Below are 22,867 nucleotides of genomic sequence, written 5' to 3' on the forward strand. Positions count from 1 at the left end.
TTCTCATCAATTTATAGGGAATCTTCCTCAAAATTTTCCTCCCATATTCCTATTTTTCTTAATAGCTGCATAGTATTTTAGATTGTGGACATAGCTGTTTATCTAGTCCTCTGTCGTTGACATGCTGTTTCCAATACTTTGCTCTAACAATCAGTTCCTCATGAATGACCCTGTACATAAGTCATTTCATTTGTATGCAGATACATCTGTGGTGTAGAGTCCAGAAATGGGATTTCTAAATCAATGGTTAAATGTGTCTGTAGTTTAAGTAAATAGTACCAGATTAACCTCTGTAGGGATTTTAGTGTTTTGTACTTCCAGTTCTTGCCAACAGATTGTGGTGGAAAGCTTTTGGATTTTTGCTAATCTTACAGGTGAGAATATTACCTTAATGTAGTTGCATTTCTTTTATGAGTAAGGTAGAACGTATTTTATGTCTTTAAGAGCAGTTGTATTTCCTTTTCTTTGAACTGTCAGTTCTTGTACTTTCTATTTTTCTATTGGATCGGTTTGTTTTTTTTTCTGCATTAACTTCTAGAAGCTTTTTATAAATTAGGAAAGTTAGTTCTTTGTCTACAGTGTACTGCAGATATGTCCCCAATTTGATATTTTTGTTTTTTTACATACTAAGCTTTCTGCTGTGATTTTTGATTTTTGGATAATTGAATTTATTTTATTTTGTTGGTATGTCTCTGGATTTTGAATCATAATTAGGCTCTTCCCATTGAAGGATTATAAAGGAATTCACTTGTGCTTTCCTCTAATACACGTGATTATATTTTTTACTTTGGGATCTTTGTTCTGTTTGGAGTTTCTCCTAATATGTGGTGTAAGGTATCTAATCAACTATCTTTTTCCAAATGGCTACCTTGTGCAAATATTATTTATTAAAATAAAGTCGGTTTTCCTCACTCTAAAATGAAATTATGCTACAGTACTTTAGCTGTTGATTATATAGTATCATGACCATAGTTATTCTAATAGCTGATTAACCTGATGCATTAGACTAGAGAGGAAGGGAAGACTTCCTTTTTTTTTTAGGAGGCACTGGGGATTGAAGCTTGTGCTTGTACATAGGAAGCAGGCGTTCAAGCATTGGCTACATCTGCTCCCTGAGACTTCCTCTTAAATAGCAACTACTACTAAATCCTTTCTATTACATGTAAATCTCATAGGAACACTCTGAGGAAGATGTCGTACTTTCTCATTTCAGATGAGGAAACTGAGATATAAAAAGACCAAGTAACTTATCACACATAAATAGTGGAGCCAGGATTTGAGTCTGGAGGATCTGACTCACAGGCATTTGTTCCTGCAACACTGTCTTGTCTTGGATCTTATGGAGGCAGCATCAGTTTTCCCCCTTTCAAATGTATTATTGACTTGGCAGCAGCAAAGCAGTTACAATGGAAATACAGTCTTAACTTTAAATAGTGTGTTTGGTTTCCAGTCTAACCTTAGAGCTACAAGAGAAACTTAAGTGTTGCTTGGCCTTTTGGGCTTGAGAGGTGTGCAGAGTAGATTTAACGTAGCAGATCTGAAGGTTCTCTCCTTAGAAAATCTGCTTGAAAAGTTGGTCTTTGCCTGTCATTTGGAAATTTGGCTGATAAACAAGTTCTCCACACTGATATAAAGCCTTACTTAATGATGAGTGACTCATGTTGCCCAACTGTGCAAACAAAATAGTTTACACCTTCTTTCCTTGTGGGAGTTTGGAATTTTGGTATTTGCTACACAGAGTACTTATGTGACCAGACCCCATTACTGTCTCTGAGCACTGAGTCTCTATTGAGCTTTTCTGGTAGACAGCATTTTACATGGGTTGTCACCATTCATTGCTGGAGAGAAGTTAAGTGTGTCTTGGGTATCGCCATTGGGAAAGGACTTTTAAATACTTGTTTTTGGTTTCCTCATTGCCCCCATGAGTCTTTCCCTTTTGCTGATTTTACTTTCTATCTCTTCACCACAATAAATTTTAGCTGTCTATACACCTGTGTGTTGAATCCTGTGCGTTTGTCTAGTGAATTTATTGAACCTGGTGGTGGTCTTGAGGCTAATTCTGGACACTGATACTATTTACTGTGATCTGGGCAAAAGTGTACGTGGTGTGTCTGTGTGTATGTGTGTGTGATAACCATGAATGAATGAACAAATAAATGAATATAGAATTTGAGAGTGGTGTAACTTTTGTAGGTTAGGTTTATTCTGGTATGGAGCAGCCATAGCTGAGACTAACACCAGAGGAAATAATTGTGTTTCCTTCCTTACCTGCAGAGAGAATCTCAGCAGATTAAAAGTGGTTTGTGTCCAGTTACTGTTGTAGACAGGTACTTCATTCAGTAGTTCTACTGCCAGTAATGACATGTTGGAGCAATAGCAACAACATCATGGAGCAGTTGTACCTGAAATGAAGAGAATCAGCCTTTTGGACTGAGCTAGCACTTCTGTGATTTTAAGACTTACCATTCAGTAGAAGAACTCTTGACCAAGAGTTCTTGGTCAAGAACTTGAGAGGTTGGAAAGCAGTTTTGGATGAAAGGAGAAATAGCTAAATCCATAATTAGTCATAAATTTCATCACCCCTCTCAATAATTGATAGAACAAGTAGACAGAACGAAAACACCGTGCTCACTAGTGCTGTACTCCTTACTGCCTGCTGAGTTTTAAAAAAAGTGCATTATTATCCCTTTTCTACTAGGTGGGGAGGTATATAGGAAGTCCTTCTTTTAAAAATTGACTTAACAAAAAACATATCTATTATAATATTTGCTCAATATTGCATGAGGATAAGCCTGTAGTGTTATCCTAACCTAACACTTTAGACCAAACAGGTGATAAGTGACAGAGGCAGGATTGAAACAAAAGTTTGTTTCCAAAGCCCATGCTTTATTTTTTATTTAAGATTGATTTTTCATTTCTCTCCCCTTCCCTGCCCACACCCCTCCATTTGTTTGCTCCCTGTTCTATTTGCTGTGTGTTTTTCTGTGTCTGCTTGTATTCTTGTCAGCGGCACTGGGAGTCTGTCTCTTTTTGTTGCGTCATCTTGCTACGTCAGCTCTCTGTATGTGCAGTGCTATTCTGGGGCAGGCTGAACTTTTTTTCGTGCTGGGCAGCTCTCTTTACGAGGCGCACTCCTTGTGCATGGGGCTCCCCTACACAGGGGACACCCCTGCGTGGCACGGAACTCCTCGCATGTATCAGCACTATACGTGGGCCAGCTCATCACATGGGTCAGGAGGCCCTGGGTTTGAACCCTGGACCTCCCATGTGGTAGGTGGACGCTCTATCCGTTGAGCCAAATCCACTTCCCAACCATGCTTTACTTTTATACCACAGTGTCTCCTTTGGCTTGGGGATAGTTAACATTTCCAGATGGTATTTGGTTAATAAGCGCTATTATTTTTGGAAGTGACTTTGTTAAAATACTAGAGTTAAAGATGTAAGCAAAGCTTCCTATCTGCTAAAGCCATAAAATATATTTCCAATTTCATTAAGTTAAAAAGGAGGTTGGAATACAACCCTTATTTTTGTGATATATATGGTATTGAAATTCTGTATGTTGGAGCTCATTGTCATATATTCTGATTTCCTAATGCTGTTTCTTGAACTAAGGAAACCTAAAAACTATTCTACGGTCATACAGCATGGCTGTTATAAAATTTAGAGGAGTTGCAGATCATCAGAGCTAATATAAAAATAAATTTTGGATATTTTGTTGCCATGGATGGTATGGATTGAGTCTTGTAATAGTTACTAGAATTAACCAAAATCTTCATGAAATGTATTATATTTGGAGTTGGAGACAAAAAATGGCAAAATTTTCTACAGTTCATTTTTTTCCAAAATGAAAAGAACCCTTTCCCTCTAATTAATATTTAAATATGGGAAGCGGTTGTGGCTCAACTGATAGAGCGTCCGCCTACCATATGGAGAGTCCAGGGTTCTATACCCAGGGCCTCCTGATGTATGTGGTGAGCTGGCCCATGTGCAGTGCTGCTGTGCACAAGGAGTGCCATGCCATGCCATGCAGGGATATCCCCCGCATAGGGGGTGCCCCACACACAAGGAGAGTCGCTCGGTGCAAAAAAAGTGCAGCCCACCCAGGAGTGGCGCCACACACACGAAGAGCTGACACAGCAAGATGATGCAACAAAAAAGAGATGCAGTTTCCTGGTGCTGCATGACAAGCATGCAGGTGGACACAGAAGAACACACAGTGAATGGACACAGAGAGCAGACAGTGGGGGGGAAGGGGAGAGAAATAAATAAATTAAAAACACAACAAAAAGAAAAACAATATTTAAATGTGACAGGTATAAAAGAGAAAGTAAAGACCAGGTATAATAATCCCTGCTGGCATTTAGGTGACTATTCTTTGATGCCTTTACATAGTGTGTCTTTATTTTTACTTTTACCAAAATTGGTAATACTGTACATGATATATTGTAACTGGCTTTCAAAATAAAGTGTTTTTATTTCCAAGTTGAAAAGTAAGGTGTTTCATCATTTTTCTTTTTTAAAGATTTATTTTATTTATTTCTCTCTCCCCCACCCCTTCACTTGTTTGCACTTGCTTTGTCTCTTGGTCTTGTTTCTTTCTTTCTTTTTTTTTTAAAAAGATTTATTTATTTATTTCTCTCCCCACCCCGGTTGTCTGTTCTGTGTCTGTTTGCTGCATCTTCTTTGTCCGCTTCTGTTGTTGTCAGTGGCACGGGAATCTGTGTTTCTTTTTGTTGCTTCATCTTGTTATGTCAGCTCTCCGTGTGTGTGGTGCCATTCCTGGGCAGGCTACACTTTCTTTCGCGCTGGGTGGCTCTCCTTACGGTACGCATTCCTTGCACGTGGGGCTCCCCTACGTGGGGACACCCCTGCGTGACACTGCACTCCTTCCTCGCTTCAGCACTGCGCATGGGCCAGCTCCACACGGGTCAAGGAGGCCCGGGGTTTGAACTGCGGACCTCCCATGTGGTAGACGGATGCCCTAACCACTGGGCTAAGTCTGCCACCCTTGGTCTTGTTTCTTTAGGAGGCACTGGGAACCGAACTCAGGACCTCCAATGTGGGAGGGCCTAATTGCTTAAGCCACCTCCATTCCCTGCTTTTATTGCATCTCTTGGTATGTTTTTTCCTCTTGTGTCTCTTGTTGTGTCAGCTCATGACACTTGCCTATCACCCCAGCTTGCCATTCTGCTCGTTGTCTTTAGGAGGCACTGGGAAACTCTGCTTCCTACTTTTGTTGTATCTCTCATTATGTTTTTCTCCATGTGTTTCTTATTGCATCATCTTGTTGTGTAGCTTGTCACACCTGCCCATCATACCAGCTTCCTGTCATCTTTAGGAGACACTGGGAACCAAAACAGGAACCTCCCATGTGGTATGTGGAAGCCCAGTCACTTGAGCCACATCTGATTCTCAGGTGCTTCATCATTTTAATAACCAGCTAGTATGTCATTTTCTTGGCTGTACTTGTTTGTCTCATCTCTTATGAACACAGTGGTAGTTCAGTATTTTGGCAATTTAGAGTAGCAGTTAAAAGCATGGACTCTGAAACTGGCCTGCCTAGGTTTCAAACTTGGCTATGTTTCCAGTTCTTTTTTTTTTTTTTTTTAAAGATTTATTTTATTTATTTAATTTCCCCCCCTCCCCTGGTTGTCTTTTCTTGGTGTCTATTTGCTGCGTCTTGTTTCCTTGTCCGCTTCTGTTGTCGTCAGCGGCACGGGAAGTGTGGGCAGTGCCATTCCTGGGCAGGCTGCTCTTTCTTTTCACGCTGGGCGGCTTTCCTCACGGGCGCACTCCTTGCGCGTGGGGACTCCCCCACGCGGGGGACACCCTTGCGTGGCATGGCACTCCTTGCGCGCATCAGCACTGCGCATGGCCAGCTCCACACGGGTTGAGGAGGCCCGGGGTTTGAACCGCGGACCTCCCATATGGTAGATGGACGCCCTAACCACTGGGCCAAAGTCCGTTTCCCTGTTTCCAGTTCTTAATTTGTTGTGTGATCTTGGGCAAATTATGTAACTTATCTGTGCCTTAGTTTCCTCATCCTTAAAATATTAGGCTTTCCAACTCTTTTTATTAGAAATCTAAAAGATTCTTAGGTTTTATTTATGAATCTGAGAAAAGAAAGATGTTTCAATAATTCTATTAAAGAAAACACATAGTGTGTACAGTTTTGGTTTTTTTTTCTTTCTAGAAAATAGGTAACAATACAAGTATTACTAGTAGGGAAATAAATTAAGAACCACAAGGGGAAATGGATGTGGCTCAACCAATTGGGCTCCCGTGTACCATATAGGAGGTCCAGGGTTTGATGCCCAGGGCCTCCTGGGGAGGACAAGCTAGCCCATGCAGCGAGCTGGACCATGCGGAGTGCTGGCCCATGTGGGAATCCGCACAGGAGACCTGCCGTGCATGCAAATGCTGACTCGGAGCTGGCACAGCAAGATGATGCAACAGGAGACACAGAGGAGAGAAAATAAGAAGATGTAGCAGAACAGAGAGCTGAGGTGGTGCAAGAGAGTGATCTCCTCTCTCCACTTTGGAAGATCCCAGGATAGGTTCCTGGAGCCATCTAATGAGAGTACAAGCAGGCACAGAAGAACACACAGTGGATGGACACAGAGAGCAGACAAGGGGGGGTGGGGTGGGGATTTAAATAAAATAAACCTTAAGAAAAAGACACAGAAAACCACAGGCTGTTAAGAAATTAAAAGTAGCTTATATAAGACATAGCCGTGATTTCCAAAATTCAGGTGATCATAAGACTCTTTTTTAGAAATGTCACTTGCAAACACAGTTTTATTGCCAGAACTGTGTCTGTTTTTCTGCAGCTGTAGTGGAAGAAGGAATGGTATCTCCTTATCTTACAAAGATTCTTTCACTAGCAGCTTATAAGGACTTGTGTTTTCAAAGTTAAGTCCTAATATTCCATTAGTTATCACCTTGAGGGGGGAAAAAAGGCAGTTGAAAGAGACCCCAAATTTAAAATGCAGAAAGAAAAAGCATAGAAACAGTATTTTTTAAACAAATGGGATGTGAGATGTAATATTTTATATATTGAACAGAATGATACTACCTTAATGTTGAGTTTGTGAGGATTTGATAATTCTTGTTTCATTGACTCTAAGGCACACATTTTTTTCATATTAATATCTGTGACATCAGAATTCATCTTAAAATTTGTGTATTATAATTTAATTGGCAGCACTTTTTCCTTTCTAGATATTACATAAAGTCATGGGTCTCAAAATTAAAGACATTTTAGATTATATGAAACATGTATGTATAAAGTGCATAAAACTATATCTGGGTTAGGTTTAGTTATAGATATAGGTATAGAATGATACCTGGCTCATACTATGCAATCAGTATAAGTATTAGCTATCATAGTTTAAAAAGTGACATTGAAGCTTATTTGGGACAATCCCAACATCTTTGATTTGTTTCTCACACCCTATATACCCAGGGGTTCTTAACCTTTTTTTGTTTCACAGAACCCTTTGCCAGTCAGGTGAAATTAATGCTATTGTAATTTGTTTATTGCATATACTCACAAGTGAAGGAAATACTACATTTCAGTTAGAGGTCAGAGAAAATAAAGATAATAAGTCAATTTTTAAAATTTAATCTCACGAACCTCCTGAAATCTTTCCATAGACTGCTTGGGTGTCCATGGACCCCCTGGTTAAGAACCCTTGCTATATCCAATAGCAAAAGTTTCAGGATATAATAAAAATCCAGCCACTTTCCACCATAAGTGCCACTTCCCTTCCTTCTCATCTGGATTATTATCATAGTTTCCTAACTGCAGTCTCTGTTATTCTCAAAACAGCAGCCAGAGTGGTCCTTGAAAAAAGTAAGTTCGCACTTGTTACTCCTTATTCAAAACCCTTTGTCCCATATTTCACTAAGATTTTTTTTTTTTTTAAAGATTTATTTTTATTTATTCTACGCCCCCCCCGCCCGGTGTCTGCTCTCTGTGTCCATTCACTGTGTGTTCTTCTGTGTCTGCTTGCACCCTCAGCAGCACTGGGAAACTTTGTCTCTTTTTTGTTGTGTTATCTTGCTGCATCAGCTCTTTGTGTGTGCGGTGCCACTCCTGGGCAGGCTGCACTTTTTTTTTTTTGCGTGGGTTGGCTCTCCTTGTAGGGCCACACTCCTTGCATGTTGGGGAGCCCCATGCGGGGGCACCCCTGCGTGGCACAGCACTCCTTGTGTGCGGCAGCTCTGTGCATGTGGCAGCTCACCACGGGGGTCTTGAACCCTGGGCCCTCTGATATGGTAGGTGGATGCTCTACCAGTTGAGCCACGTCTCCTTCCCGTAAGATTCTTTATGATGGCTTTCAAGGCCCCATAAACTGTGCTACACTTTCCCCGTTATCTCATTACCTTTCTGTTTTGTCCCTTATTCTCTTTCAGCCACACTTGACTCCTCACTGTTTATAGAACATGCTAGGCATTCTAGTGTTTGTTTCCTTTGCCTACAGCATTCTTTCCTCAGATATCTTATTCTACATAGCTTACTTTGCTTAAGTGTTTGTTTTCTGATTTTCTTCAGTGGCTAGAAGGCTCCTCACACATAGTTGGTGCTCTGTAATTGAATTTGTTTAATTAATGACTATTATTGCTTAAAAAAGTGTGCTTACTGAATTTAGTGTGTATAGGCTGCGCGTAGCCCAGTGCAATGGTCTATAGTAGGAATGAGTAAATATTCAAATAAATAACATTCTGATTAGGTAATATATGAACTAGAAGGCCTTTGGAGGAATAATTTGATTGTTACTAAAAAAAAAAGCCTTAGTATTCTGTTGCTAAGATGCCCAAATAAAATGAAGGCAGGCAGTTATTTTATTGAAACTGTGTCATAGTGTTATTCTACTGAACATTGTCATAGCTGTACATTGGAAGAATTCAAACCCTCTTCAGTACCACCTTTTAAATTCTCATTGTTGTAAAATTTCAACAGTGGCAGCCTTAGAATGGAAAATGTTCCAAATGAATAATTTGGTAATTGTTCTTTAGGAAATTTCCTTAGGAATAATCTCACTCATTTAGCTAGATGAAGGCTGTTGATGGAGCCACAATGTATGTTTATTCCCCTACCTATCACAGTGTATGTGAGGCTGTAATCTCTGATAACTTGTGGAGAAGCTGATTAGTGTGTTGGTTTAGTCGGAGAACAACTGCTGCACTTATGTAAGTGTGCTGTGTGTGCTTGAGGAGATTTTTGATCCAGTATACTTTTTCTTTACCCATAATGTCTTCATTATTTGGCTTGTTAAGATGACTGCCTTTTTTGTATGTTAATTTGTTTACCTGTGGTACAGGGGCCTTTTTTTTTCCCTTTTAAAACAATTTCTTTATGTTGACTGTCTGCAATTACTCATGCAACCACACTTTCCTTCATTTTTCTTTATGTCTTTATCCTGCTGTGTTATCTTCTACTCTTAAAATATAGTTTAAGATTTATTATTTTTTAAAAATTTATATCTCTCCCCAGTTGTCTGCTCTCTGTCCATTCGCTGTGTATTCTTCTGTGACTGCTTCTATCCTTATCAGCGGCACCGGGAATGTTTCTTTTTGTTGTGTCATCTTGTTGTGTCAGCTCTCCGTGTGTGTGGTGCCATTCTTGGGCAGGCTGCACTTTCTTTCCTGCTGGGCAGCTCTCCTTACGGGGCACACTCTTGCACGTGGGGCTCCCCTGTGCGGGGACACCCCTGTGTGGCATGGCATTCCTTGTGCGCATCAGCACTGTGCATGGGCCAGCTCCACACGGCTCAAGGTGGCCCGGGGTTTGAACCACGGACCTCCCATGTGGTAGACGGATGCCCTAACCACTGGGCAAAGTCCTCTTCCCTATAGTTTCTTATTACAGCATTCTTACTTTACTCTAATGGAAAATTGCATTTCATCAGCTGCCTCAGCTCCATTATTTTTCCCAGTTTTTCTATAGTTAATTTAAATATTTGGTCTCATTTTCACTCCAGAGTCTATTTTTACAGCTAGAAGTCAAAGGTTAAGAATAAAGTTTTGAAAAGTGTAATATAGATGAACAGGTTTGTTATTTTTGTTCTACTGATTTGTCATTAACAGTAAGTCAAACCGAATCATATTAAAACGAGGATGTCATGTTCTAAGTCTAACAATATTTGAAAGACCCCATAGAAATAAAAACACTTTTAGAATAGTCATTTCATAATAGAAAGTCACCATGAAGTTATTCCACTTTGTTACTGTAAGAATCTGACATTCCTTACAGCTGTATCTTTCATTCAAAAAAGAAGCAGTTTATTTTGCTTATGAATGTGGCTAGAGTACAAAATACAGAAAGTGCTATATTCTGAAAGATAATTGCAGCTTAATTTATTATATCAATAAGTTGGAGAAAATATCAATGTTTGATAAAAAGGGAGTAGTAAAGTGTATGCTATTACAGAATTTTAAGAATCCATGAAAAATAATTATAATGAAGACTATGTAACAACCTAGAAAAAGTTTATGAGTTAAAGGATTATAGAGAGGAGCATAGATTCATAGTATACTTTCATAAAATGCATGAAAGAAAAGAGTGCGGGGAGTGGCTGTGGCTCAAGTAGTTGAGCTCCCATCTCCTCATGGGAGGTCCCAAGTTCGGTTCCTGGTGCCTTCTAAAGAAGACAAACAACGAGCAGACAACAGCAAAAACAAATGAGCAGGAAGCAGATATGACTCAAGCAGCTGAGCACCTGCTTCCTACATGGGAGGTCCGGGTTTGGTTCCTGGTGCCTCCTAAAGGAAAAACAGACAGACAACAAAAAAGAAAAAAAAAAGCTGAGCAAAAACAGCAAGCAGACAATGAGCTCCAACAAAGAGCAAACAGACTCTGGGACGAGTGGGGGAGAGTGACTGTGTTTTGAATGAGTGAATAGTCTGAACTGTTCATTATCTACATATTTCTTCTAAGGAGATAACTGGATAAGTATGCAAAGATGCTTAAATAAGGATGCTTAAGTGAAAAGAAACTAGACAGAAATCTCACCTTAGTGTGCAGGAAAAATCCTAATATCCAGACAGTATGTATTATTTTTTCTCATTCTCAAAGGTTAATAATAAATGGGACTTTAATAAATCTCTTATACAATCCTATATGAAGAGGGCCTCAACTCTAGTTATTAAAAATGGGTATATATTTTAAGAGTTTGTTACTTTAAAATGTGAAAATTATTGTTTTCAGTTCTTAAGCACATTTTATCAAAATCGAGTCTTTTGTAGTTTATCTGAGAGAAAGATTATTTTTTTTGTTAAGATAAGAGAGGTGGGATCTCCTTTTAAAACTAGATAAAGTCTTCTTTATTGAAAGAATGTCTTTCACCTTTAGGAGATGCTGTTCAATAATAATTGCATTGCTTACATTTAACTATTGCTGTATATAGCTTTCGTAAAGGACTGAGTAATCAACCAATTGTGTCATTCGCTAGTGTTTAATGAGACCTTTGTATTATTAGAAATATTAATCCTCAGAGCAGCCAATAAGGGTGGGTACCATTATGATTCTCATTTCACAGATTGAGGCTCAGAGAGGTTAAATAATTTGCAGGTAAACTAAGTTTGTGGAGCCTGAACTCAAACTTAGATCTGGTCTACTCTAGAGCCTACACTTTTAACTACTTTATTATATAGACTCTGTTCATTACTGCATCTATTTGTGGTGGTTCTTAATTGGCTACACATTACAGTCAGCTGTGAAGCTTTTGAAATATGCAGGTGACCAGGCCCTGCCTAGATCTACTGATTAACAAACCTCTTGGGTACAACCTGGCATGTAATATTTATTTTTTAAACTGGACATGTAATTATAATACATAGCCCTGGCAGAGAGCCATTGTATTGTACCTGACAATTATGCTTATGGATATGGGGAATATAATCAAGTATAAGGCACAATAATAGACCTCAAAATAGCTTTCACATCTCATTGAGAAAAATAATTTGTGGATATATTTGACAAAGTGTGTGATATTGATATTTATAGGAAGAAAATATGTGAACTGTACTACATGGACATTTTAATGTTGAGAAACAATCAAGATCAAGTTTAGCCTCTTCACTTTAGAGATAGGAAAAATCTTCAAGGATGTGGTACCATTTAACTGTGACCTACCGGACTGTATATGTAGCAGAGGGTTTAATGTTTGAGGCACATGAATAGCATATTAAGAGGCAGGAATGAATGTGAGTTGTTGGGGAAGTTACTTGACAGAGAGTGTTATTGTGGAATCGGACGTCCAGATTAGACATCCTTTCTGAGCACCAGGGAATACTTTCATGTTGATGGTTAATTGGAGATTTATGTGGTAAGAATCTATGCAACAGAGTTTGTTGAATGAAATAGGAAAAGTAAGAACTGTGAATGTAGCAGTTTGTTATTATTTATGAATTCCAAGAAAGATACTTGATTATGTTTGTAAACTGGTCTGTTCCTCTGGGTGTGATACCCTTTGATTGTATTAGATTCAGCTGAAATGTGTTTGATTAAATTAAGATTGGGGCTTTGATTTGACCACATCATTGGGCTGATAAAACATACCCTCACACTGAAGTAAACACAGAGAAGAACAACAGAGGAAGAGAGACAACTCCTTAGACATGGCAGAGGCCCCAGGAAGAGAGATGAGCCTGATAGTCTACAGCTGACCTTTTGAAAAGACCAGAGCAGCTGAGCCTGGAAAGAAACTGAGCCGCTGGGAGAGAGATAAGCCTTATGCCATCCTACAGCTGAGATCAGAAGGAGCTGGGACAACAGAGCCTTAAGAGGAAGAAGGAAGGCTGAATCCTTGCAGACATCACCCACTATCTTTCAATGACCAACACATGGCAACAGACTTGGGGTGAGAAAGTACCTCTTAGGGTACCTTGAGTTGGACTCTTTAGGGCCTTGTGACTGTAAACTTCTACTCCAAATAAATACCCTTTAGAAAAGCCAACAGAAACAAACAAACAAAATAAATAAATAAACTTAAAAAAAAAAAAGCCAACAAAGTTCTGGTACTTTGCATCAGCACCCCTTTGACTGACTAATACAGTGAGTTAACTCACTTTTCCCTTAAATTGACACTGAAACAGCTTGTTTGCATTAAGAAGACTGTCATCAACTCTTGATCCTTAGCTGGCAAGCCTGGCCAATTTAATGCCTTCCACAGATACCTTTTAGATTATCTCTGATGATTCTTGAAATCTTGCCCTTTCTATTTTTTGATATCAGAATTGTAGAGTAAACTTTCATAGCAGGTTAACTTCTTTGGATAGTGAAAAGGTGTTCTGCCTTTTTGACTTTCTTTGCAATTTTTGATGTTTATGCACTGCTTTCTTTTTTAAATACTCTTTCTTTTAACTCCTTTGATAGGCTTTTCATTTTCCTTTTTCTTGAACTGTTGTATCCCTTTAAATTTTATTTAGGAGAGGCCATTATAATTTCTTCTTGTTTTTTTTTTCTTTCATTTTATAAAGAGTGGTTTGCTCACATTTCCAGTTGCATAATTTTTCTGCTGTATGGTATCTCTCTTTTGTAATGTTTCTTTCCTTCCTTTTTTACTGTGGTAACATATATATATATAATGTAAAATTTACCATTTTAAGCATTGAGTTTACAATTACAGTGTTGTGCTAACATCAATACCATCCCTAACCAAAACTTTTTCATCTTCCCAAACAGAAACTGTAGCATTAAGCAATGATTCCTCTACCCATAGCCCATGATAAATTCTAATCTATTTCCTGCCTCTGAATTTGCTTCTTCTAGATAATTCATATAAGTGGAATTATGCAGTATTTGTCCTTTGTGTCTGGCTCAATTCACTTAGCAGAGTTTCCAGGGACATCCATATTGTAACATGTATCAGAACTTCATTCCTTTTTGTGGCTGAATAGTATTTTATTATAGGTATATATCACATTTTTATCCCCATGTGGATGGACATTGTGTTGCTTCTAACTTTTGGCTATGATGAATAACACTACTGTGAACATCAGTATTCAAATATCTTTCCTTCTTTTTTCTTATATATAGGTTCCTATAAGGAACTCATCTAGGCTCTTATTTTGTGTATTAAAAAATTTTTAGGGAAGCGGATTTGGCTCACCTGATAGAGCATCTGCCTACCATATGGAGGGTCCAGGGTTCAAACCCCGGGCCTCCTGACCTGTGTGGAGCTGGCCCATGCACAGTGCTGATGTGCGCAAGGAGTGCTGTGCCACGCAGGGGTGTCCCAGTGTAGGGGAACCCCACGCGCAAGGAGTGTGCCCCGTAAGGAGAGCCACCCCCTGCGAGAAAAGCACAGCCTGCCCAGGAGTGGTGCCACACACACGGAGAGCTGACCCAGCAAGATGGCGCAACAAAAAGAGACACAGATTCCCGATGCTGCTGACAAGAATGCAAGCGGACACAGAAGAACACATAGTGAATGGACACAGAGAGCAGACAAGGGGGACAGGGGAAGGGGAGAGAAATAAATAAAAAATTAATCTTAAAAAAAAAAAAATTTATTTTGGTAATATGTGTACATCATACAATTTCCCATTTTAACTACTTTCACATGCACACTTCAGTGGTGTTAATTACATTCACAGTACTGTGCCACCATCACTACCATCCATTTCCAAAACTTTTTCATCACTCTGTAATGAAACTCTGTATCTATTACGCAATAACACCCCCACCCCCCAATAAGCTGTGATCTATTTTCTGTGTCTTATGAATTTGTTTATTCTAGGTCTTTCATATAAGTGGAATCATACAATATTTGTCATAAGGTGTTTTGCTTCGTTTACTCAATATGATGTCTTCAAGGTTCATCCATTCTGTAGCATGTATCAACTCTTCATTTCTTTTTTTAAAAAAAATATTTATTTCTCTCCCTCCCCCCCCCCACCCCGGTGGTCTGTTCTCTGTGTCTATTTGCTCCATCGTCTTTGTCTGCTTCTAATGTTGTCAGCAGCATGGGAATCTGTGTTTCTTTTTGTTGTGTCATCTTGCTGTGTCAGCTCTCCTTGTGTGCCGCACCATTACTGGGCAGGCTGCACTTTCTTTCGCGCTGGGTGGCTCTCCTTACGGGGAGCACTCCTTGGGCGTGGGGCTCCCCTACGCGGGGACACCCCTGCGTGGCAGGGCACTCCTTGCGCACAACAGCACTGCGCATGGGCCAGCTCCACATGGGTCAAGGAGGCCCGGGGTTTGAACTGCGGACCTACCATGTGGTAGACAGATGCCCTAACCACTGGGCCAAGTCCGCCGCCCTCTTCATTTCTTTTTATGAGTGAATAATATTCCTTCTGTATACCACATTTTGTTATTCATTCATCTGTTGATGGAAAATATTTGGGTTGCTTTCAGTTTTTGACTATTGTGAACACTGCTATTACAAACACTGACATACAAATACCGGTTCCAGTCCCTGTTTTCAATTCTAAAAATATAGTAATTTTATATTGAACTTTCTGGGGAACTGCCAGGCTGTTTTCCACACTGTTTCCACAGTGGCTGCATAATTTTACATTTGCCAACAGTGTATGAACATTCCTGTTCTTTGCATCCTTGCTAGTACTTGTTACTTTCTGTTTTTTTAAACGATTGCCATCCTGGTGGATGTAAAGTGGTATCTCATTATGGTTTTGATTTTCATTTTCCTAATGACTAAAAATGTTTTGTGCATCTTTCTGTGTGCTTATTGGCCATTTGTAAATCTTTTTTGGAGCGAAGTCCATTCAGGGCTTTTACCCCCTTTTTTTTTAATTGGGTAGGTTCTTTTTTTGTAGCTTCTCTTTGAAGCGAGGCCTTCTGAATCACCGTTTTGAGGTGTAGTAATTGACAGCTTGAATTTTGGTCTTCCATCCATTCCTAGTCTTGAGAGAGCACAGGTGGTGGTAATGACTGTTCTAGGCTAGTAGGAGTCTTTCAAGCCAGTGGGAATCCTCTGGTTCACAGTGAAATATCTTTTATCATAGTTTATTTGACTTTTCATTTTGAAGTAATTGTAGATTTACAGCAAGTTTCAAAGATAGTAGAGAGAGGTCCTGTCTACCTTTCTCTCAAAAATAGTAGAGAAGGTCCTGTCTACCTTTCTCCCAGTTTCCTCCAATATTTATAACTTGCCTTATTATAGCACAATATCAAAACTAGGAAACATGCATTAATTAAGTGCATGTTTATAGTTCTATATCATTTTATCACATATGTAGATTCCCAAAACTACCACTGCAATAAAGATACAGAACTAACCTATTACCACCAAGATCTCCCTTGTGCTACCTCTTTATGATCACACCCATCTTCTCCCAACTATCTCTACTCATTCCATCTCTATAATTTTGTCATTTCAACAGCTTTATATAAATGGAATCCTAGAACATGACCTTTTGAGATTGGTAAGTGTATGTTTAATTTTTAAAGAAATTGCAAACCTGTTTTCCAGAGCGGATGTTCCATTTTATATTGCCATCTGCAGTGTATGTTAGATTCAGTTTCTTCCACATCCTTACCTGGATTTGATAGTTTAAGTATTTTATTTCACTTTATATGTTCCTTTAGGTGTGTGGTGATATTCTCTCATGGTCTTAAGGTGCATTTGAAGATCTTGGTTTTGATCTTCATTTTCCTAATGTTGAACATCATTTTATGCGCTTATTAGACATTTATGTACCTTCTTTGGAGAAATATCTATACAGATCCTTTGACAATTTTAAAATTGGGTTATTTGTCTTTTTATTGTTTAGTTGTAAGAGTTCCTGATATATTCTGGAACCTGGTCCTTTGTCAGATAAATTACTTGCACATATTTTCCCAGCGTCATGGAGATTCACTCCTGTGGTTTCTTGTAAGGTTTTTATGATTTTACATTTAGGTCTATCATCCATTTTGAGTTAACTTTGGATATGGTGTGAGGAAGGGGTCCAATTTCCTTCTTTTCCATGCAGATATATAGTTTAGTTTTTACTATTTTTTTGAATGCTATATTAATGAAATACTATAGTATGTGTTTTTCTGTGACTGACTTCTTCGTTTGTGAGCTTCATCTTTGTTATTGCTTGGAGCAGTAATCCATTTTCATTGCTATATAATCGTTACCTGCATCTATAAAAATGTATTCATCCATTTGGTAGTTGATGACATTTGTTTCATTGTCAAACTGGCTAGTTCAAATAATACTGCTGAGGATATTCTCAAAGGTTTAGGTGCATATGGACAGGGGGATTCTCTTGGGCATATATGTAGGAGTAGAATATATAGGAATCCTTGAGTGTTCATACATTCAATTTTAGTTGATTGAGCCAGTTTTTCTAAAGTTGTACCAAAACGCACTCCCACCAGCAGCATATTCTTATCAAACTTTTAAATTTGTGCTTAAACAATACGACCTTTCTTATTGTACAAACCAAAGGAATTTGAGGCAAGACAGTTTTTGAGTCAGTGACTTGGTGACAGGAAAAATCCATCAGGATTATCACCTGAGACATACAATGCCATGAAGAAGATAAGTCCTCATACAAGCCACTGGTAGTACCCAGAATGGTTCTTGGCCAAAACTAGAGCAGACAGAGAGAAGGGAATGTGATATCCTCACAGCTCAGGCTGTTTATGATCTCCTCCGAGGGATGGGAAAAACTTGCATCTCTCTTTCCTAAGCATGTTGGGATGACTAATGCACACTTTGGCAACCCGCTAGGTGATAGAGGTGAGCTGGCTTCTGCTATAAAACCTCACGGTGACATGAGTCAGGAAAGGATTCTGCGCGCGTTAGAATGTGCAGTGCAGCTGCTGAAAGATTTTCACCGATCTGGAACTCAACACCGTGGACGTTAAAATGTATAACGTTCAACTTCAGGCAGATGGCTCCCTCACAAAGGCTGTATATTGAACAAATTGAAAGTACATTCTTTTTTAAAAAGATTTATTTTATTTATTTATTTATTTCTCTCCCCTCCCCCCCCCAGTTGTCTGCTCTCTGTCCATTTGCTGTGTTCTTCAGTGACCGCTTCTGTCCTTATCAGCGGCACAAGGAATCTTTTTTTGTTGTGTCATCTTGTTGTGTCAGCTCTCCATGTGTGTGGCGCCATTCTTGGGCACGCTGCCCTTTCTTTTGTGCTGGGCAGCTTCCTTACGGGGCACACTCCTTGCGTGTGGGGCTCCCCTATGCGGGGGACACCCCTGCGTGGCAGGGCACTCCTTGTGCGCATCAGCACTGCGCATGGGCCAGCTTCCACACAGATGAAGGAGGCCTGGGGTTTGAACCGCGGACCTCCCATGTGGTAGGTGGATGCCTTATCCATTGGCCAAGTCTGCTTCCCTGAAAGCACATTCTTTACAGATCTAGGACCTTTCTCCTGCTTGAAATGTCTGGTTTCGAATGAAGTTAGATCATTGACGAAAGGCTTTCCCAGATTGACTGCATCATAAAGCCTGTCTGGGTGCTTACATTCTTGGTGCTCAACGAGAGCAAACTGGTAATTGAAAGCTTTCTCACATTGGCTTTACTCATGAGGCCTTTATCTGGTATGAAGTTTTTGGTGTTCAGTAAGGCTGTAGTTTTGGGTAAAGGATTTCCCAGATTTACTGCACTCTAGGGCCTTGTTCCAGTGTGAGTTTTCTCCTGTCAAAGAGGTTTGGATTTTTGCCCAAAGGCTTTCCTGCATTTGCTGCACTCATAAGATCTTTTATTATGCACTGTCTGATGCTGAACAAATGTGTATTTGTAGCTAGCTGAAGGCTTTCTCTTACTCACTGCACTTATAAAGCCTTTCTTCAGTGGGAACTCTGCTGTGTTGAACAAGTGTACTTTTTTTTGACTGGTCTATCCATTTGCCACACTTGTAATGACATTGTCCACTTTGAAAGGACCTGCTATGCTCTGTACCACTGGTTGGTTTCACCCCTTTGGGAGTGGTCTGGTGTTGGAGAAGGCCCACATTGGCTGGAATTACAAAGGGAATAATTTCTAGATGTTTAATATAGGGACTGTCAAAATAATTGTTTCTGTTGTGGATACACCTTGGTAGTTTTTCTTTCTTCATCAAAGGCTGAAGTTGTTTCCTGCAGAGGTGGAACTTAAACCTAAAAATTAAATATCTATTGTAGCACTATTGTTATTCTAATATTTGTAGCATAGTTTGGGGATTATATTTTATCATCTGGTGGACCAAAATATTTGTTCTTAAAAAATTGTCCACGCTAAATAAATAGTACTATTAAAATAGGTTTGTTGTGATTTTATACAAGATATCTTTTTGTCCTTCCTAAATGTAAACATTTCAATCATGGTAATAGATTTTATTACAATAAAAAGGCTTATCTTAGACTTTTATGCACTGACAGTTCTTATTTGGAATTAGGTTAAAAGTTTTACCTGAAGAAAAAACTGTATTATTTAAATAGTGTACATTAAAGATTATTTTGAGAATTAATAGATGAATTCACTGATTATAAAGGGTTTGATAATATAGAAATAAATTACATCTTTGTCTTCTACTTAAAAAAGAAATTTAGGTATTGAAAAATCAGGATTTTTAGGGCACACTCCACAAATTATTTGCAGGTAAATACATACTACAAAAATAATGTCAGGATACAGTCCCCCAAATAAGGGGTTCTGATACTTCATACAAAATCTTGGGGGACTGGGTATGATATTAAAAAGGGTTGCACAATTATATCTCCATTTGTTTTTTGATAACTAACAATCGTGAATGAATAGTAATTTTTCCTTACTATATAGTTCACTTCCAACGTTTTGTAATTCTTGAGAATGAGACTTAATAAATGTCTTGATGCTCAAGTGAAGTAATAACACTAGCTTTAAAAGTTTTATATATTATCCAAAACTTCTTTTATTAACTGAACATTGTTTTTGCTTTTCAGCGGAGATCTGATGAGCTTCTTTCTTCTGGCATCATTAACGGACCTTTTACCATGAACAATTCTACTTCTACTACAGGTGTGTATGGTGAGTTTTACTTTTTTCAATATCTAAAATGTTTTTCTTCCATAAGTTCCTCCCCTCTTCTTATAGTTTTCTTATTTTGCCCATTTACAAACATATGTGTAACTGCCACTATTTATAACAAAAACTAAAATTTTTTGTTGTTCAGTATTATACTGTCCATGTAGTTGAAATCATTCATAATGGCTCCCTGAGTTTTAAGGATTAATTTGGATCTAATTTGAGGATTCCTTTGTTATATTTCATATACTATAAGAGAACACATAATTTTAAAATAATTGTTCTTGAAATTTGGGGACTGGAAGAAATCCTAGAAACCACCTAGTCTTTCAGATACTCACATTTTAGGGAGTGAGAGAATATTTGGAACCCTAAGAATTGGCAACATTGAGTCATGTGAATCTCTGGGTATCACTTCTCTCATCTTTTCTGCTTATCCCATGAAAGTAGAATCAGGGAAAAGCTTTATATTAAAACAAATATAAGGTATTGCTATTATTGTTCTTGTTTTACTGATTTCATACTGAAATTTGAGTTTCAAAACTGACAATTATTTATTGAATGCCTTTTCTGTACTACTCGGAATAAAATGACAGCAAAGGCAGATAAGGGTCCTTGGCCACATTGAGCTTAACACCTGGCAGTGTGGCAGCTATGAAAATGTGCTAGCAGGTCTCCTGCAGAGAGTGTAGTTGACTGATAAGCTGCTACTCTTGATCCACGCAGCATTTGCACTGAGGTCATGCTTCCCCCAGGATGCTCCTAGCTAGTGATTAAGCATGGCAGGTGTACCCTGCACATGGGCAGTGCAGGCCCATTCCTGCAAGAGACAGAACTCTTCTAATGGATGACTTTGGCCCTGTTGACCTTATTGAAACTTTCTTAGAACTGTGATATAGTCTGAAAATTCTTCCTCCCATATTCCTCTCTTTTTACAGGCGTTAGATCTATATTGTAGCTTGAAGGGTCTTCCTGTCTACTACTCTTCTCCCTTTTCCTTCCATAGGTGTTTCCCTTAATGAATCCCATCTTGCTATCTGCTTCTTGGGACTACGTGAACTTTCACAGTGATACAGAGTAGCAAATAGGCAATTAATCATATAGTGTGTTAAGTACTTTAAGAAGTAAAGTATAGGATGGTAATGATCACCTGCGTCAGTAAAGGATTTTTAGAGAAAATGACATCTTAGTTGAAATCTGAAAGGTTAGGTAGGAATTAGTCAGATAAGGGGTAGAGAGAGCAAAGTTCCAGGGAGAGGAAAAGATTACAGAAAAGCTGGGAGATCTATTCATATATGAAATAAAATAAGTGTTCTTGAAATTTGGGGACTGGAAGAAATCCCAGAAACCACCTAGACTTTCAAATACTCACATTTTAGGGAGTGAGAGAGTATGGCTGTGTGTGGCTAGAACTTAGAGTGTAAGGATGGAGTGGTAGTAATAACTTAAAGCTCTAAAGAGTAGTGTTTTGTGACCTGGTTATTAAGGAATTGGGGCAAATCTTAGTATTTCACTAATACCCTCACTTACAACCCTGTGGGTTTCCCAAAACAGAAAGTAGCTACCTTTCTCTCTCCCTGCTACCCAAGATGCCAAAAGGAAAGACGGCCAAGGGAGAAAAGGTGGCCCCAGCCCCTGCTTTCATGAAGAATCAGGAGGCCAAGAAGGTGGTAAATCCTGTTAGAGAAAAGGCCTAAGAATTTTGGCATTGGACAGGCTATCCAGCCCAAAGGAACCTCACCTGCTTTGTCAAATGGCCCTGCTACATCCAGCTGCAGTGGCAAAGGGCGTTCCTCTACAAGCAGCTGAAAGTGTCCCCTGCCATCAACCAGTTCACCCAGGCCTTGGACTGTCAAACAGCCACGCAGCTGCTCAAGCTGGACCATAATACAGACCAGAGACAAAGCAGGAGAAGATGCAGAGGCTACTGGCCTGGGTTGAGAAGAAACCGGCCAGGAAAGGGGACATCCCCACCAAGAGGCTTCCTGTGCTTGAGCTGGTGGTGATTGCACGTCACGTGGACCCAGTTGAGCTAGTTGTCTTTTTGCCTACCTTGTGTTGTAAAATGGGATTCCCTACTGCATCATCAATGTTAAAGGTCAGGCTGGGATGGCTCCTCCACAGAAAGACCTGCACCACCGTTGCCTTCACACAGGCCAACTTGGAAGACAAAGGAGCACTAGCTAAGCTGGTGAAAGCTATTAAAACCAATTGCAACAAAAGATATGGAGAGATCTGCCATCATTGGGGAGGCAATATCCTGGGTCCCAAATCCATATTTCGCATTGCCAAGCTGGAGAAGGCAAAGGCTAAAGAACTTGCCACTAAACTGGGTTAAGTGTACACAGCTGACTTCTCTATACATAAAAATAAAAGTTTTCCTTTAAAGGAAAAAAAGGTTGCTACTCTGACAAGTTGTCACTAAAATATGTTAAATCATTGGTCACTACCATGAGCAGGCTCGGAAAAACAGAGACTATAAATATTATTTCTGTCTTCATTAAAATATCACCACAAATGCTCTTTGAACTGGGAACCAGGACCATATTAATGGTTAAAAAGGGTTGCACACTCTACCTTATGAATTAAGATGGCAGGTACTAAAGACATAATGCCTACTGAGCATTGGGAACAAGCTGTATAGACTACTAATGTAATCAACAACTTAATTTTCCTAAGGGCAGTGGGTAGTCCTTGAAAGGTGTTCTATGAGATTATGAACCACTTGAAATCTTTGAAGGAAAAAACTGTTGGATATCAGCCATTTCATTATCTTAAGAAATATAGTCTGCCTTAGTGTAAAATGAATTAAAGGAGTGTAGTGCTAGAAGGAGAGAGAGCAGTTAAGAAGTTAATGCTATAATCCAACTAAGGTATAGTGTGCTGTACTATGGTGGTGG

At 39.2% G+C, this 22,867-nt stretch overlaps 1 protein-coding gene and 1 pseudogene across 11 annotated transcripts in view; both read left to right on the forward strand.

The window, feature by feature from the left end:
- Window positions 1-22,867, forward strand: part of PTBP3 (polypyrimidine tract binding protein 3) — a 130,259-nt gene that overhangs the window by 30,835 nt on the left and 76,557 nt on the right. For 6 of the 11 annotated variants that reach the window (XM_004463906.3, XM_058302537.2, XM_004463905.4 and 3 more), the window contains one exon: window positions 19,886-19,961. Coding sequence is in view for 6 of the 11 variants with exons in the window: in XM_004463905.4 (XP_004463962.1) it covers window positions 19,886-19,961 (76 nt within the window). In the remaining 5 variants the exon portion in view is untranslated. Of the gene's footprint in view, window positions 1-19,885; window positions 19,971-22,867 lie in introns of all 11 variants that reach the window. The other 5 variants (XM_071217059.1, XM_012527345.3, XM_004463904.4 and 2 more) reach the window with 1 other exon arrangement.
- LOC139439522 (large ribosomal subunit protein eL8 pseudogene) lies at window positions 21,457-22,380 on the forward strand (annotated as a pseudogene).

The sequence above is a fragment of the Dasypus novemcinctus genome, chromosome 8 (assembly GCF_030445035.2).
Source record: "Dasypus novemcinctus isolate mDasNov1 chromosome 8, mDasNov1.1.hap2, whole genome shotgun sequence".
Taxonomy (NCBI): Eukaryota; Metazoa; Chordata; class Mammalia; order Cingulata; family Dasypodidae; genus Dasypus; species Dasypus novemcinctus.